Source organism: Bidens hawaiensis, unplaced genomic scaffold (assembly GCF_021521415.1).
Source record: "Bidens hawaiensis isolate Kalapana, Puna unplaced genomic scaffold, B.hawaiensis_p1.1 tig00008505_1, whole genome shotgun sequence".
Classification (NCBI taxonomy): Eukaryota; Viridiplantae; Streptophyta; class Magnoliopsida; order Asterales; family Asteraceae; genus Bidens; species Bidens hawaiensis.
In genome coordinates, this window is record NW_027491606.1 from 379896 (window position 1) to 399686 (window position 19791).

The 19791-nt window shown below is 41.0% G+C and overlaps 1 protein-coding gene across 1 annotated transcript; it reads right to left on the minus strand.

Moving 5' to 3' along the window:
* Positions 1–1292: 1292 nt before the first annotated feature.
* LOC143529148 (uncharacterized) lies at positions 1293–1721 on the minus strand. Its single transcript, XM_077024996.1, has one exon. It carries the CDS (start codon positions 1719–1721, stop codon positions 1293–1295), a length of 429 nt encoding a protein of 142 aa, XP_076881111.1.
* Positions 1722–19791: the final 18070 nt, after the last annotated feature.

Sequence of the window (19791 nt, forward strand, 5' to 3'; positions counted from 1 at the left end):
CTTAGTGAACAGCAAATGAGGGTAGGTGACCAACACGTCGTTACCCGGTGGGGGTCCCCGGCCCTGGCCCTGACCCTTTCCTGCCCCATCCCCAACTCCTCCTCCTACTCGAGCTCTACCTCAATCTCGTCGTCCCCAAACTATAATAATAACAAATAATAATAATAATAATAATAATAATAATAATAATAATAAATAATAATAACAATAATAATAATATTAATATTAATAAATGATAAATAATAATAATAATAATGATAATATAAATAAATAATAAATAATCGGTTAACAATAATAATAAATAATAAAAATAATAATAATATTAATGTTAATAAATAATAATAATAATAACAAGAAATAATACTACTAATAAATAACAAAAAAATTAATAATAAATTAATTAATTAAAAAATATATATATCAAAGGCGGTGTATAGGGCTATACGCCGCCGCTGACCTTCACTGTAAACCGACAACCGGACTCCGGCCATACTACAGTCGGACTTCGGTCGACGGTTTTAACCATCCCAACAATAACATCATAATCATCATCAACATCATCACATCATCATCATCTTAACATAATCATCATCATCAACATAATATTAAAAAATTACCTCCATGTCGTGTCGGTGGCATGTCAAATCTCCTAGGCTCGTATCATGTGGTGTCGGTGTCGGTCCAATATAGACTCGCGTTTGGATGCTCGAATTCTCAGGAGAGGGAGTTCGAAATTTGAAATAAAGGGGCAGTTGAGCAGACGGGGTCATATAAGGGACTTAATACGCCACGTATAGATCTATACGCGGCATATTAAGCCTATTTTTATTAGTATTTAATATTATTATTATTATATTAGTTATTAATATTATAATTTATTTGTTATTTATTATTATTATTATTGTTATTAATTATTATTATTTATTAGTTATTAATATTATTATTTATTTGTTATTTATTTATTATTATTTATGTGTGTACCTATATATATAGATTGATACATTGTCTTGTATAACTCTGTATATATGTGTTGATACATTGTCTTCTATAAATATGTATGTGTGTGTGTCTATATATATCCATTGTTAAATTGTCTTCTATAAGCTGTCTAGATCTACGTTTTCGGGTTCCCTATGCCAGCCCTGGAACAAATGTTTGTACTCGTTCAAACGCTCTCCGTACCGTGTTTTCCATTCTAGCGCCGATGGTTCGGCGTTTCTTTCCCAATTACGGTTCGGCGTTGGCATTGGGAAATGCCCTACCAGTTTGATATGTATCCATCGATCACCTCCCTAGTTAGCGATGCCTATAACCCCTGGATCCGGAATCGAGTCAGGACCGAGTCTCAATGGGAAGTTACATTCGGTGTCATTGCCGTGTAGGTTGACTAACACACACCCGTATGTTTGAGCAGCCACGTGCCCGTGACCGGGTACGCTGAACCAATGACTCGGCGGCACCGGTTTGACCGTGTTGTAGTATGGAAGGCTGGAACGAACCCATTCGTACAATCTGTCACCCTCTTTCTTGAACATCGCTCTCCACCACCCTTCGTTCGTTTCCAGCTCGTTCAGCATTGCCCACCTAACATCCGACCAGTATTTCTCATGCCTCCCCAAACCCATAGCGACTGCTCGAAAACCGCAGTTACCGTCTGGGTGTACGTCTTTGATGTCTGAGACGAACGGCTGTGCCCAGCTAGGAATGAGGCTTTTAAACATTTCTATCGCCAGTACTTGCACTGGCGAAACCATCAAAGGAAACCTGAGGTGAGCTTCCGTAGGTTTCGATGTCTTAGGTCGCCCCCCGAGGAATTTTAAACCACGAAGCTGACTGGGACAACGAACGAGACAGCGAGGATGGGGTGGGGGTTTCTTGGCTGGGCCCCTTTGACAAGGATGGGGTGTAGGAGCTGTGTCTGGGAGATCTGGAGCGGGGGTGTAGGAGCTGTGTCTGGGGAGATCTGGAGTGGGGGTGTATGAGTTGTGCCTCAAGGGATCTGGTTTTTTGGGATGCCCCCGAGGATCCTCACTTTCTTCGGGCTCCTTCTTTTTAGATCTCCCTGGAATAACATATATGAGCTAGGCGAAAAAACTTTTCTTTTGATTAGGGTCATCTACGGACGATAGCATATCTGTGATGTCTCGTAGACCTACTTCGTAGTCTGGCTCGTTGTTCGGCGGATAGGCTGGATCAAAATTAAGGCTCCTCCAGAACGGGTCAACATCCTTGATTGGGATACATGTGTCGTTAACTATGTATCCCTCAATCCGACAAGCACATGGCAGCCCCAAAGATGAATACAAATGGTAGTCGCATGAAGCGTCGCCATCATGCATCTTGTGTATCAACTCATACTCGTTCACAAGTAGCCTCAGAGCGTGAATCGACACCCTGTATAGTAGCTTTTTCAACCAGGCGTGCTGTCGATGTCCTTCCATGACCTTACAACGGGATTCTTGAAAAGATTTACCGATTTCTTTCATCTGCGAGTTGACCATTTTAAGGACATGCCTGGCAATTGTGTCAAGCGAGTTGTTGCTTCCATTGAGGTACCTTTTCATATTTGCGTGATGGCTCTCAACTCCGTTCGTCGTAGTTTCGCCGTTCGTCGATCCAGTAGGCTAGAAACTTGTGTTTGTATGGATCCAGCCAGTTGTTACGAATGTATTGCCAGACCTCTGAAAAATAAAGGGAAACCCTAATAAGAGGTATGCTTAGACTATTAAAAACTGTCAACTAATACGAAGGACTCACCTGCTCTATCGTCCCGTATCAAATGACATTCCATGTTGATGCGACGGTTGTCAAACAGTTGTATTGTCAGAGACTGATACAGGACTTTCCACCAATACGCGAAGTCCGTCCCATATCCGTCCTATATAGGCCCTTAATGTGACAACTGCCCAATCCGACCCGACCCAGGTACCCGTTTTCGAATCCGATTCTTTTTATGACTTAAAATTTGATTATTAACCTTTGTAAATTTAACATTAATAAATTATATATATATATATATATATTTTTTATATTACTTACTAATAATAATAATTTCCATCCCGCCGTCCCGCCTCTTTTCTCTCTTGTCGCCGTCCCGCCCCTCTGCTTAACCCTTGAGCCTTGAACCCCTTTTTCTCTTAACTCTTTGCTTGTCCTTTGGTTCTTCCCGCCTAAGGATGTCTGCGCAGCTCCACGCGCCAGACTCCTTACATGGAAGCCTGCGTGAAGACCGGCTGTTCCTGCGATACGCGAGACGAATTCTTCTCGCAGCGCGCTAAGAATTGTAGTTCTTCTCGCAGCGCGCTAAGAACGGTAGTTCTTCCCGCGACGCACTAAGGATTGTAGTTCTTCCCGCGGCGCGCTAGGAATTGTAGTTCTTCTCGCAGCGCGCTAAGAATTGTAGTTCTTCTCGCAGCGCGCTAAGAACGGTAGTTCTTCCCGCGACGCACTAAGGATTGTAGTTCTTCTCGCAGCGCGCTAAGAACGGTAGTTCTTCTCGCGACGCGCTAAGGATTGTAGTTCTTCTCGCAGCGCGCTAGGAATTGTAGTTCTTCTCGCAGCGCGCTAAGAACGGTAGTTCTTCCCGCGACGCGCTAAGGATTGTTCTCTGTCTGCCTTCGCCCTCGCGTGCGCTCGAATCTTCTCGCGCTAGACCTTAAGTCTTTTCTTCTGTTTAGGTCAGCCTGTATCTTTTGATATCTTATCTTTTGTTTGAGCTTTAGGTCAGTTCCGACATCTGTCCGAAAAGCCACTTTCGGCGCAGCATGCGCACCAATCCTATTGGTTGACAGAAAAAGTGACTGACATAATCTTTTGAAATCTTCTTTTGCATGTCTTGAACAGTGTTTTATCTGACATCTCCCATGCTTTGACCTGTATCCTGTCAGCTTTTCCCCATCCCCTGCAGCTGCCGGCATATCTTTGGATATCTTTTGCTTTTGTTTTCTTGTGCTTTTTAATATCTTTTGCTTGATTTGTTGAGATCTTTTCCTCTTTTCTAGGGATTGTGTTCCCTAGGGTTTGCCTATAAATTAAACTATTTTCTTAACACTACACACACTACACTTAATCACTCCCCAAATCTCCCTTTGCTCTCTGCCCTAGTTCCTCAGCAGCTCCACTCCTCTCTTTGCCTCCGTCTTCTCTTCTGTTCTGCCCTGATCTCGGTATATATATACATATTTTGTTTAAGTAACTGCATATATTCAAGTCATAAAAACCAATCGTTAAACCAATAACCTCTTATTTATAGGTTAACTTGTGCTTGTTTAAAAGTTGGTTCTTGCATTATCTTTCAACGCCCCGTTTACAAGTGAGTAATCTCGTACTTAATCCCCTTTTATTTTTAACGTTTTGGGATGTTCATGTGTTCTTACAACTTGAGTCTTAAACTTGTTTATGAACTTTATGTGCGCAAAACCCCATGTGTTATGGACGTTTACTTGGCTGTTTATATGTATGTGAATCATTAACCGCTTTGACGGCCTATTCCGAAGTTTTCATGGATCCATTAGATGAACACGGGAGACCTATCGTTTACGGTTTTCTTGTTTTATTACACATGCACGTATGATTTATCGTTTTTGTGCTCAATTGGGAGCACGGATTGAACTATGAGCTATGATCTAAGGCTTGATCACAATCTGATTACACCCTCTGTTAAACCCCAGTTAAGCACATGTTGCGCGCAGTGTTTGTATTATCTATTTATATCTATTAAACTTGACTTCTCACCGACACGCAAGTGTTGACGTTTTATTTTAACACATGTTCAGGTTTGCTGTAGCTGCTTTTGGAATCTCAAGGACACGTAGGATGTTTTCTTTTCTTTGGACCTAGATTAAAATGTAACAAGACAAATTATGTTATTTGGATATTTTGAGTTACGATATGATTTATGTTACTTTATGAGATTTGTGTTCTGCGCGTACGCAATGAAAATGTATTTATTAAATATGGACACCCAAATAGTGTCGCGAGTAATGAAACAAATACATGGCGCCCCGATGTATAATCCGCCATAGGTCGGGGTGTTACAGATTGGTATCAGAGCTCCGTGACTTTAGGATAGGTGGTTAGACGTAACGACCTAGAATACCTAAGAGTCCCTTCTCGCGCATGAGAAATATCTCATGTTTGCGCGCTAATTGTTATTTACTCGATATTTATAAATTATGCTTGCGCATACGCAGCACTTGATTTCATGTTTTATTCGCGATCTTTCGATTTTTATTAAATTTCAATTTATTTCTTTACTTACAAATTCGTTTGTTGTGGGGATTGAAAATCCGAGAAGTCATGGTGGTACATGAATAGTTGATTTTCAATTACCATTAACTTTATGTTCTTAAATTGAAGATTTGAAAGGTCATGGTGATACATGAATTGTCAATCTCCAATATTCATTTACCCGATATTTTAAATTGAAGATTTGAAAAGTCATGGTGATACATGAATTGTCAATCTCCAATATTCATTTACTCGATACTTTCAATTGAGAATTCGAAAAGTCATGGTGATGCATGAATGGTCGATTTTCAATTCGAATTCATTACCTGTATTAAGTTTGCATTTAAATTCATATTTTACTTCAAAATTTGATAGCATTTAACTTCGCGAAACAAGCTTTACGACGATATACTTTGCGCTAAAACGGTTTTCCATACCAAGATATTAACAAAAACTAAAACTTTTATAGAATGCCTCCGCTATCAGCTCGTTATCAGAGGAGAGAGGCCGCGCGCAGACGTAGGCAGCAACGTTCCCAGGAAATGGCCGCCGCAATAGCCCAAGCCTTAAACCAAAATAATACCAACCCCTCCGGATACAATATTAAATCCTTCAATGCGGGTAACCCTCCGAAATTCACAGGGCTTGAAGGAGCCACCGTAATGCTCCAATGGCTCGAGAAAATTGAGAACACCTTCCTCCATACCCATTGCCCTCCAGACCGACGAACCTTATACGCCTCAAGTGTCCTGGAATCAAGGGCGCTTACATGGTGGAACGGAGTAGCTCATGCGCGTGGCGCAGAGGCTGCTTCTAGCATGCTCTGAGAAGAATTCAAGGAACTTTTGACTAGAGAATTCTGCCCTCCCAACGAAATAAAGCGCCTTGAGGAGGAATTTTGGAACTTGAAGCAGTACAGTGGCGAAGCGCGCGAGTACGCTACGCGCTTCCACGAACTAAGTTTGCTTGTCCCGCACCTAGTTACCCCTTCCCGCCGAGCCATCGAGAAGTTTCTTGGGGGTCTCCCCATGGAAATTCAAGATTCTGTATGGGCCAGGAACCCAGTAACCCTCTCTGACGCCATCGAGTTGGCCGCTGTGCTCAGCGACAACCATGTCAGGGCAGGAACCCTGTTCCTGCGGGGAGCCGAGAAGACCAAACTCACCAAGACTGTCCCAGAACCAACAGAAACCAAACCAGAATCCTCAAACCGTAACAACCTTAAGCGCAGGCGCAAAACCAATCATCAAGCCTACGCGCTTACCAACCCGCTCATTGTCCAGCAACCCGCCTACCAACCTCTAGTACACGCTCCTAACCCACTGTCAACCTACCCGACACCCCCTGTAGTCCATAACTATGCCTTAACCAATCCCGCACTCCCTGCCCCGTCAACTAAGAAACCTTACACAGGAAACCAACCCTTTTGCCCAACCTGTAGACTTCACCATCCAACTCAAGTCCCGTGTCGACAATGTAACCGATGTGGCCGTACTGGTCACACTGCTGAGAACTGTAGAGTCCTTCCCGCCAACCCAATCGCGCAAACACCACCAACTTACCCGCTAAACCCACAACCAACATACCCTAATCCACGACCCAGGTCGTGCTATAACTGCGGTGACCCCAGTCATTTCCGAAACGCGTGCCCAAGACTGCAAGTACAAATTACGCAAGCTAATCCGGTTAACCAAATTTCAAACCAAGTGACGCGCGAACGAGCTTTTAATATAACCGCGCACCAAGCGCAAGCGAATAATGACGTGGTTAATGGTACATTTTTACTTAACGGACAATATGCATCTATACTTTTTGATACTGGCGCCGACAGAAGTTTTATTTCTCGCGCATTTGAACAAAAACTCGCGCGACCGCGAGTAAACTTAAACGAAAACTTTTCAGTTGAATTGGCTAATGGTGAAACTATTTTAATAAACTCCGTGATCAAGGATTGCACGCTTAATCTTAATGAACATGATTTTCTAATCGACCTCATTCCCATGCCTCTTTGAAGTTTTGATGTGATTATTGGAATGGACTGGCTCTCGCATAATCGCGCCGAAGTTATCTGCGCCAAGAAGTTGATTCGCATTCCTCGGGAAAATGGTCAAGATCTTCATATCTACGGCGAGAAACCATCTAACGGTCTTAAACTAATGTCATGCACTGAAGCCCGAAGACTTTTGCGGAAGAAATGTGTCGCATTCTTAGCCCATGTGGTCAAACCCGATGAAGGAGAGAAGAAACTTTCTGAAATCCCCATCGTGCGTGACTTTCCTGAAGTCTTTCCCGATGATCTTTCTGGTTTACCTCCCGCTCGGGAAGTCGAGTTTCGTGTTGATCTTGTCCCTGGCGCATCCCCCGTAGCCAAATCTCCTTATCGACTTGCACCCGCTGAAATGCAAGAATTAGCAAGTCAACTTCAAGAGTTGACCGATAAAGGATTCATTCGCCCTAGCTCTTCGCCATGGGGTGCTCCGGTGTTGTTCGTTAAAAAGAAAGACGGTTCGTTTCGCATGTGTATCGATTACCGCGAGCTGAACAAGCTCACCATTAAGAACCGGTATCCCTTACCGCGTATTGACGACCTCTTTGACCAACTCCAAGGTGCCTCTTGTTTCTCCAAAATCGATCTCCGTTCGGGCTATCACCAGTTGCGTATCCGCGAAGAAGATATTCCCAAGACTACCTTTCGAACCCGCTACGGTCATTTTGAATTCTTGGTCATGCCCTTCGGTTTAACCAACGCACCCGCTGTCTTCATGGATCTAATGAACCGGGTGTGTAGGCCTTTCTTGGACCAATTTGTGATTGTGTTTATCGATGACGTTCTGGTTTATTCCAAAACCAAGGCCGAGCATGAACAACATCTTCTGTTGGTGTTGCAAAAGCTTCGAACTGAACAACTCTATGCCAAACTCTCCAAGTGTGAGTTTTGGTCGGATGAAGTACAGTTTCTTGGTCATGTTGTAAACAAGATGGGTATTCATGTCGACCCATCCAAAATTGAAGCAATCAAGAACTGGATTGCACCGTCCACTCCTACCGAAATCCGTTCCTTTTTGGGCTTAGCTGGTTACTACCGGCGATTCATTTCGAATTTCTCAAAGATCGCCCTGCCTTTAACAGTATTAACGCACAAAGGCAAACCGTATATTTGGGGCTCGAAGCAAGAAGAAGCCTTTCAAACGCTCAAGCATTTGTTGTGCGAAGCTCCTGTCCTAGCGTTACCTGAGGGTACTGACGACTTTGTCGTTTATTGTGATGCCTCCAACCAAGGTCTCGGTTGTGTACTTATGCAACGAGGCAAGGTTATCGCTTACGCGTCTAGGCAACTCAAAATTCATGAAAAGAATTATACGACTCACGACCTCGAACTTGGTGCAGTTGTATTTGCCTTAAAAATCTGGAGACACTACCTCTATGGGACTAAGTGTATCATTTACACAGACCATAAAAGCCTCCAGCACATTTTTGATCAAAAGGAACTTAACATGAGACAACGCCGATGGAACGAACTCATCAGCGATTACGATTGTGAGATCCGATATCACCCTGGAAAGGCTAATGTGGTAGCCGATGCGCTCAGCCGCAAACCCAGTCAACTCAACTGTATCTTGCCGCGCACGCAGCTTCATTTCGCGCCGATCCAAAACGATCTTGAATCGCGCATTCGCGACGCGCAGCGCGCATCAATCAGCAAAGGCAACCTACGCGCCGAGTTAGCGTGTGGTGCAGAAGCGCATCTAGTCCCTAACTTGAATGGAATTCTCTGTTATCTCAATCGCATCTGGATCCCCAATGATGAGAATCTTCGCTCTGTCATACTAAGTGAAGCGCACAAATCTCGGTATTCCGTTCATCCTGGTGCTGACAAAATGTACAAAGATTTGCACCTTTCTTTTTGGTGGCCTGGTATGAAAAAGGATATTGCTGTGTTCGTAGCTAAATGCCTAACTTGTTCTAAGGTAAAAGCTGAACATCAACGCCCATCTGGTTTGCTCGAACAACCTGAAATTCCTACGTGGAAATGGGAATGTATAGCAATGGACTTTATCACCAAGTTACCCTTGACCGCAAGCAAACATGATAGCATTTGGGTAATAGTGGATCGATTGACCAAGTCTGCCCACTTTCTTCCCATTCGTGAAACCTACCGTGTTGAACAACTTGCGCATCTTTATGTCAAGGAAATTGTCTGCCGTCATGGTACTCCTTTGAGCATCATATCCGATCGCGATGGCCGTTTTATATCTCGCTTTTGGAAATCTCTCCAATCTGCGCTAGGAACTCGTTTGGACATAAGTACTGTATATCATCCTCAGACTGACGGACAGTCTGAGCGAACCATCCAAACCCTTGAGGATATGCTTCGATCTTGTGTTCTTGATTTTGGAGGTAATTGGGATTCACACCTACCTCTGGTCGAGTTCTCTTATAATAACAGCTATCATTCCAGCATCGGTATGGCCCCATTTGAAGCACTTTATGGTCGAAAGTGCCGCTCACCGATTTGTTGGAACGAAGTGGGTGAAGTTCAAATCACAGGACCCGAACTAGTTCAAGAGACAACCGATAAAATCGCCAAGATCCGTGATCATCTGCTGACTGCCAGAAGCCGACAGAAGAGTTACGCAGATCGCAGGCGGAAGCCTCTCGAATTTCTAGTTGGTGATCTTGTTCTCCTCAAAGTGTCGCCCTGGAAGGGTGTTGTCCGCTTTGGGAAGAAAGGTAAGCTTGCGCCTCGTTATGTTGGTCCGTTCAAGATTCTTGCGAGGGTGGGAAAAGTTGCCTACAAACTGGACCTGCCGCCCGCGCTCAGCAATGTGCATCCAACGTTCCATGTATCCAACCTCAAGAAATGTTTAGCTGACGAGAACCTCCACATACCACTTGATGAAGTTCAAGTTGACGAGTCTATGCATTTCGTTGAGAAGCCTGTTGAGATTATGGATCGCGAGGTAAAGCAAACCAAGCGCAGTCGCATCCCTATTGTCAAAGTTCGTTGGCAGTCCAAGCGCGGAGCCGAGTTCACTTGGGAAAGGGAAGATCAAATGAAGATCAAGTACCCGCACCTTTTCTCTGCGCATCCTACTTCGAGATAAATTTCGGGACGAAATTTCTTAAAGTAGGGGAGACTGTGACAACTGCCCAATCCGACCCGACCCAGGTACCCGTTTTCGAATCCGATTCTTTTTATGACTTAAAATTTGATTATTAACCTTTGTAAATTTAACATTAATAAATTATATATATATATATATATATTTTTTATATTACTTACTAATAATAATAATTTCCATCCCGCCGTCCCGCCTCTTTTCTCTCTTGTCGCCGTCCCGCCCCTCTGCTTAACCCTTGAGCCTTGAACCCCTTTTTCTCTTAACTCTTTGCTTGTCCTTTGGTTCTTCCCGCCTAAGGATGTCTGCGCAGCTCCACGCGCCAGACTCCTTACATGGAAGCCTGCGTGAAGACCGGCTGTTCCTGCGATACGCGAGACGAATTCTTCTCGCAGCGCGCTAAGAATTGTAGTTCTTCTCGCAGCGCGCTAAGAACGGTAGTTCTTCCCGCGACGCACTAAGGATTGTAGTTCTTCCCGCGGCGCGCTAGGAATTGTAGTTCTTCTCGCAGCGCGCTAAGAATTGTAGTTCTTCTCGCAGCGCGCTAAGAACGGTAGTTCTTCCCGCGACGCGCTAAGGATTGTAGTTCTTCTCGCAGCGCGCTAAGAACGGTAGTTCTTCTCGCGACGCGCTAAGGATTGTAGTTCTTCTCGCAGCGCGCTAGGAATTGTAGTTCTTCTCGCGGCGCGCTAAGAACGGTAGTTCTTCCCGCGACGCGCTAAGGATTGTTCTCTGTCTGCCTTCGCCCTCGCGTGCGCTCGAATCTTCTCGCGCTAGACCTTAAGTCTTTTCTTCTGTTTAGGTCAGCCTGTATCTTTTGATATCTTATCTTTTGTTTGAGCTTTAGGTCAGTTCCGACATCTGTCCGAAAAGCCACTTTCGGCGCAGCATGCGCACCAATCCTATTGGTTGACAGAAAAAGTGACTGACATAATCTTTTGAAATCTTCTTTTGCATGTCTTGAACAGTGTTTTATCTGACATCTCCCATGCTTTGACCTGTATCCTGTCAGCTTTTCCCCATCCCCTGCAGCTGCCGGCATATCTTTGGATATCTTTTGCTTTTGTTTTCTTGTGCTTTTTAATATCTTTTGCTTGATTTGTTGAGATCTTTTCCTCTTTTCTAGGGATTGTGTTCCCTAGGGTTTGCCTATAAATTAAACTATTTTCTTAACACTACACACACTACACTTAATCACTCCCCAAATCTCCCTTTGCTCTCTGCCCTAGTTCCTCAGCAGCTCCACTCCTCTCTTTGTCTCCGTCTTCTCTTCTGTTCTGCCCTGATCTCGGTATATATATACATATTTTGTTTAAGTAACTGCATATAATCAAGTCATAAAAACCAATCGTTAAACCAATAACCTCTTATTTATAGGTTAACTTGTGCTTGTTTAAAAGTTGGTTCTTGCATTATCTTTCAACGCCCCGTTTACAAGTGAGTAATCTCGTACTTAATCCCCTTTTATTTTTAACGTTTTGGGATGTTCATGTGTTCTTACAACTTGAGTCTTAAACTTGTTTATGAACTTTATGTGCGCAAAACCCCATGTGTTATGGATGTTTACTTGGCTGTTTATTTGTATGTGTGAATCATTAACCGCTTTGACGGCCTATTCCGAAGTTTTCATGGATCCATTAGATGAACACGGGAGACCTATCGTTTACGGTTTTCTTGTTTTATTACACATGCACGTATGATTTATCGTTTTTGTGCTCAATTGGGAGCACGGATTGAACTATGAGCTATGATCTAAGGCTTGATCACAATCTGATTACACCCTCTGTTAAACCCCAGTTAAGCACATGTTGCGCGCAGTGTTTGTATTATCTATTTATATCTATTAAACTTGACTTCTCACCGACACGCAAGTGTTGACGTTTTATTTTAACACATGTTCAGGTTTGCTGTAGCTGCTTTTGGAATCTCAAGGACACGTAGGATGTTTTCTTTTCTTTGGACCTAGATTAAAATGTAACAAGACAAATTATGTTATTTGGATATTTTGAGTTACGATATGATTTATGTTACTTTATGAGATTTGTGTTCTGCGCGTGCGCAATGAAAATGTATTTATTAAATATGGACACCCAAATAGTGTCGCGAGTAATGAAACAAATACGTGGCGCCCCGATGTATAATCCGCCATAGGTCGGGGTGTTACACTTAAATTTTCTCCTTATATTCTCGGATATGTGCCACCTGTATAAATATTTGGTGGCATTAGGGAAGACCACGTCGCTGGAGTTCATGAGGGTCTGGTCCGCGTCAGTCAGGATCACGCGTGGCTCCATGCAGTCATCGAGCATTTGTTTAAGTTTCTCCAGAGCCCAGGTGAAGTTCCTCTGCCGTTCCCTGATCACAAACGCATGGGCGATACAAAACGACTGTGATGTCGACGTCACACCGATAAACTGAACCAACGGCCACTCGTACATGTTGGTGTTGTACGTCGTGTCAATCAACAACACCTCGGGGAACACACGCCACATCTTATGCGACTTATTATGACAGAAGAAAATTTCCTCTGTCCTATCGTCGGTATCATTCACCCGGGTATATAACATGAAACCGTTGCCTATGAGAAAGTTTTCTAGCGCCTGCATTGGATGAAATAAACTTTAGTAAATATTACAAGCACAGCAAGTACACATCCAAACTACAAAGGTTTAAAACTACCTTCATAGGGGTATCGCCTAGTAACGCATCCCTCCTAATCTTGGCGGTGTGGTTGTATATGTCCCTTATTGCAGGTTGCACACCGGGAAACTTTCGCGAAGGGCTGCTTCGATTTGAAGGGGCTTCAAACCAGTCCTGTGTAAATTCTCAACCATATCCAGCTGGTTGCTGTTTATTTTTCTAAAAGCCGCACACCCCTCCTCGAATTCAACGGGATCGTGGTTGTGAGTCTCGTTTACCACTTGAACCCTTAAACATGCACCCCTCAAGTCGTACCTGCCAAGGATCTTAAACGGACAACCTTTTTTAATGCTTCCGGTACGTCTCACCGTCGCCTTTATTTTGGGTTCGCCTCCACGATTACATGCAAGGTCCACACCGTTTTTCTTTGACCGCTGGACCACAACAACAAACCCATGCTCGCGTCCTCTAATTTTGACCCATTTCTCCAGCTCCTCACGGCTCTCAAAAATCTGAACAGTTTTACGCTATTTATTAAGCCGTTTATTAAATAACATAAAAATAAATAATATTAACTTAAACAAAACACACGATGTCTTACAGCATCTGTTTTATACGAAACTGTCACCTCGCTTATGCAGTCATCATCGTACTCATCTTCGTTATTTGGGTTTGCGCCAGCATGATCGTTTTGCAAATGGTGCGATGAAGACTCGATTCCGTAAAACGGATCATTTGCTACAGCTGGCTGGTACGATGACGAAGCTTGACCTCCATAATCCGGCCAGGCGACAGGTGACGGGTACGACGGCTGACTACCGTAAACACCAGCTAGCTGATCTACATAATCCGACACGAAGTACTCCAACCATATATAAATTAGAAAATCAAACAACAGTGTTAGTGATAATAATAATAATAATAATACCTATAATAATATAACATTTAATATTTTAATAATAAATAATAATATTAAAATAATAATAACGTAACTATATATTTACAATAAGACTATTTTAGTAATACTAACATTGTAATAATATTCATAACAATAATAATAACAATAATAACAATAACAATAATAATACAATAATAATATTTTAATAACAATCACATTTTAACAATAACACTAGTAAAACTGTAATAAAAAAATAACAACAATGGTAATAGTACGGGAAACCTGGTTCAAATTTGGGAAGCCCGGTGAGCAGTGTTACCATAAAACTGTTCGGGCTGACCATAATAACCGATTTGCTCCTAACAAAACGTAATGTAGCATGCTTTAGTTAAAAAAGCAACTAACAACTTCATAATAAATAAATACAAATAACGAAACCTGGTTCAAATGTGGTAATCCCGACGAGCTAGCCTGACCTTAAAGTTGTTGGGGCTGGGTATCATACCCGACATACTCCTAACAAAACGTAATGTAGCAAGTGCTAGTAAAAAAAACTACCAACTTCATACTAAATAAATATATAACGAAACCTAGTTCAAGTCGGGTAACCACGACGTGCCAGGCTGATCGTTAGCGGCGTAACCCGGCTCCTCCTCCGAAAACAAATGGTTAAACCAAGACATTGTGGGTATATATATTACAAATGCCATGTTGTTTGTTGGTTGAACGTCGAAAGAACACACGAGTATATATAATAAAAAAAAGGAAATAAGGGAAAAGGAGGGGAGCCGGGCTTCAATAATTCATAAAAACAATATGCCGCGTATAGCTCTATACACGGCGTATTAGGGTACGATTTGACACATAGCCCAGCTTTTGCCGACTACGTTGTCAACACAACTAATACGCCGCGTAAGAGCTATAAGCGGCGTATTAGTGGGCTTTTCTAGAAAAACCCACCAGTTTGTCTTATTATGTTTTTTGTTTTTTTCTTTTTTTTACTTTTCTTTTTTTTTTTTTTGTTATTTATAATTGTTATTATTAATATTATTTTATTTATTAATAACATATTATTATTCGGAATTCGGCAAAGGGCGTTTTCAGTAGCTTGACTTATATGGGAAAATTGACATTGCGAAACGACCTTCCAACTTATTGGCTGCTGTCGTTATGGACAACTTGATCAGTTAAAGTGATTACTTTGGGAAAAACGGACAGTGTCAAACGAACCCTTTCTTGGATGTTTTCAGTATTGGCATCTCAAATCTGGCTCTTCGATTTCTTCAAACTCCAACTATCTTGACCTTCAGCCACCACCAGCGACCGTAGTTGTGTTCACTCAAACACATATCAGTCGTCACTAAGTTTAAGCTTAGGATTTATTATTATTTTTATGTTTAGTTGGGGGTATTCTAAGTTGATCATCTTGCGTATATTAAAGAATTATCGGCTTATATATATATATATATATATATATATATATATATATAGTAGATGTGCGGTATAAGAATTCATTGCTCTGACATAACCAGCACCATATCGAGATATTAGTTTGATGAGTTTGAATCTCTCGGATCTGCGGTATCCGCTAATGACAGCGATAACGGGAGCCCATACTTTGGACAGATAGGTGGAAATTCGGTCATTGCTCCAACATAACGAGCACCAGATTGAGATATTAGTTCGGACTTACCTGAACCGTTTGACACGTATGCTAACGCGGATTTGGGCTTGGTGTTGACGTTGATATTAACACGTTTGATTACAGCTTTCGTTATCACTGGCATAATACACAATGAAAGCGCAAACTCAAACAACAATCCATACAATAGTAATTCTCTTCATTATTTTTCTCTTCTTCATGTTTAGTACTCTCTTGAATGAAAGTAGAGAAAAAGAACCATGATTAAATCAAAACAATCACATGTTTAGCCACATGTGATTATTAAGTGATAATTGCAACATAAACTTTAATTATTAAGAACCAATCACATGTTTAACTTATATTATCAAACATCAATTAAGACTCATTAAAAACCAAGATGATACTATAAAAGTTTAGCCAATAGTAAACATGATGTTATCCATCAAAGTGATAGATACAAACATGATTAAATCAAAACAATCTAACCAATTTGGATGACTAGTCTTTGATGCTAATGACTTCTCCACAAGCTTAATATGATAATTCCCTTATTAATGGTGGTGAAAGGAGGTGTGTGAGGTCTTCTAAGGTGTATTGAATATGGAAGATGAGCATTCAATTTATAGGCTATTCAGACTATCAAAACACGACCATGTTAAGCAAAACACGGCCATGGTGACTCTTTTGTCTTGTGGTAATTAATGCTCGTCGTTAGATCGTACCGCAGAGGGGAACATAGCCGTTTAGAGTTAGTCACGGTCGTGGTGACTTCCAGAAGAATCCAAATTTGTCTTTTTCTCTTGTACTTCCAACATGGGGTGTGTTTTGGTAAAACATGACCATGTTTAGCTTCAAAATCTTCTATTTTGTCTTTTCCTCCTGTACTTTCAACATTAGGTATGTTTTGGTAAAACATGGCCGTGTTATGTCTTCCTTAATTTTTGTATTTCTTTGTACGTTCTAGGCATGGTCATGCCTCGATTCACCATGGGGTGTGTTGAGTTTGAATTCACCATTTTTCCCCGTTTTTCTTCGTATATAACCTCATTTTATTCTTTGAGGCTATATTCACCTATAGACAGAAATTATGAACATTAGTGGTTATTTATTCTAATATAGTGTGAGGCCCTGAATCCCGGTAGTCCTACAGTTGGTACTCATCCATAAAACTTATAAAAATACTTAAACCTGAAAACAGTTCATTTCATTAAAACAACCAATTCAGAGTATAATTCAGCGGAAAACCATAATTAATAAAATAGTTCCCAAAACCCAGGAATTATGCCCAAAACCAATTCAAATATATTTGATAAAACTTTTTAAAAGAAATGTTTAATATTGAAATCTTCCATCCATGTATGTCCTTCACCATCCAAGTAGCTTCGTGCACGTCCAAGCGATAAGGCATCCTCCTCCTAACCTTAAACTCACACTAACATGCACACAAAGTCAGCTTGAGCTGAGTGAGTTCAAGTTTTAATAAATAACATCAATAATAATAATCATAATAGTCATTCCAAGGATTTTAAAATATAAAAGGGATACATCAGTTAAGCCATCATCATCAATAAATAATCATCCTTATATATATATATATATATATATATATATATATATATATATATATATATATATATATATATATACACACATATATATAAACATCCTTATAAGTGCATCCCCATATATATATATATATATAACATCAGGGTCGAGCAAACGTACAACCCAAACACGTAACATCTCATCCAACGTATGCAAACACAAAGTAGGCATACGTAACATCCGTAGTCGATAACGACTACTAACATCGCCAAATATTGGCCATACAATAATACATACATACATACGATAATATCATCTCAAGGCCTACCCTATACAAGTAAGCCCGTTCAAAATAATTTTAAACAATTCATCAAGCAAAATCGCTTAGGTATGCATGCTAACCCAAATCTTAAAAGAGTAAAAAGGGGCATCATGAACTCACCTGACACAAGACAAATATTCACCATGAGCTAGGTAATCCCTCAGTAATCCCAAAACTCAAACACCTGTCGGTTTACATACAAACATTACAATTGACATCGAAAGGACTCGTTTATCCTACGAGACGTTCTAACATGGTTCAAGTTACCTAAAGCCTCGATCTCATCAAACTCAATCATAATAGCCCCCGGGGCCTTACATTCACCAACATGGCCCTTAGACACTCCCGGGAATAACGAATTCCCAATTTTACCCCCGAAAGCACTAGGTGACACTAACACGCGCGTTTAAGAGTCGTTTAGGCCGTTAACATCCAACTCAGCCCCGTGTGGACCCAATATGATAAAATCACAGCCAACAAGTCTACACGACGCTACACGAGTCAAATGGGTCGGTAACTCGCAAGTACAACACACCAACTATTCAATAAACGCAATTGCACGTTGTACCGACCCGTTTGAGTAACCGACAACCAATTCAGCCCCATAACTTATAAAAATGATTTTTCAACAGCCCGTACATCAAACCAAGTTCCCCGAGCTGAATTGGTCGTTAATCACTTCAACCCTCGCATTAAACGCATCAAACTACAATTCTAGTCAACCGAACACTAACAATTAAACTACAAATAGTTGACCAATCTACCGAACACCAATGAACATGATTTTTAAGTATGTTATACTAGACATACCTAGGAAGATTTTGTTGCAAAAAACTCAACCAAAACGGTCCCGAAACCGCTCAATTGGACAGCCACCCGGTTAACCTAAAACAAGTCGTTTATCGATCAATACGCGTAATATAAAGATCAATTAAGGTGTAAAAGACTTGGGGAATCGTAGAACTAACCTTCAATTAATGTTTTACGCTCACACCTTGGTTGGAAAGAAGAAATTCGCAGGGGGGGGGGCTGGAAGCTGCCGATCGGACTAAAGGAGGTTAGGGTTAGGTTTTTTTTTATTTGTGTTATAACATAAAATATTTCATTCTAGCTCCTTAAAGTTGAAAGATATGGCAACTTGAAAGAAAAGCTAAATGATTTTACGTACCGGGATGACGAAAAGGTTTCCGAGAGATATCATTTAAATCCCTAGAAATATACATACTTTACAAGCTTCGAATCCTTGAACCGAAAATTAGCGGGCGTTACATATAGTTGCTGATATATCGCTTATTGAGGACAAGCATTCACAAGACTTCACCTATAGATATAGCTTTAAACAACTTTCTCACATGTTGGGCTACAAATAAAAGACTTATGCATTCACAAGACTTCACTCATTTGCTCTACAATATTCACACATACGTATATAGATAATATATTCCGTATTTAAAGAAGATTTGAAGCTTCAATTCATAGAGAAGAGATCAAGATCAGGAGCAAAAATAAGAGCTTCAATTTACACATCATTCATTCATTCACACTAGTATTTTGAGGGATCGTCACTATAGGTTATTCTAGTGATTTGACAAGTGACGATTTGAGAGGAACACACTATCTTGATATAGTTGATCTAGTGTAATTATTGTATCAGGTTGGGAAACTCTACTCGACATAGAGTTTATTATTATTGAGAGAATACACTATCTTGATATAGTGTTTGAGAGAGTTCACTATCTTGACATAGTGGACACTTGGTTAGAAGAGGCAGACATTTGTACAGGTGATCCCTACCGTTTAGGTAGATGATTTAGTGAAGAAAACTCTTGATCGGGGATCGGAAAGAGGACGTAAGGTGGATTAGTTAGCATCCAGTGAACCTCTAACATCTGTTGTATATCTATTTTCCTGAACTCTTTACGTACTTACTTGTGTTATTATTAGCATGTACAACAAGTGTTCTTCCACTCTAAACTTTAACTAAAGTTTAAAAAGAAGAAATTTTTAAAAGAAAACTATCCACTCCCCCCCCCCCCCAAAGTTTTATACAAATTTTTATCTATTGCGGAAGGCCTTTTTAGGAGAAATACATAAGTTCTTCCACAAAACTAGAAATAACAAGGCTCTTTTTTAGGTGAGGGGATGGAGGAGGGGGTGGGGGTGATGGAGTGTTGAATAAAACAAAAAAAAATGTAAAATGTGATAATAATGTGCCAATGTTTTTGGGTGTTTTTAAAATTTCTTATTTGGTGGGTTTTTTAAAAAAATTGTTTTAATGAAGTGTCAGCAGACTAGGTATATTTTTTGGTGTTGTTGTAACTTCTTATTGTGGATGCTCTTATAGGAGTGTCCCATCTTGTTAGGCTAACGAGTTTGTTGCTAGGAAAAATGT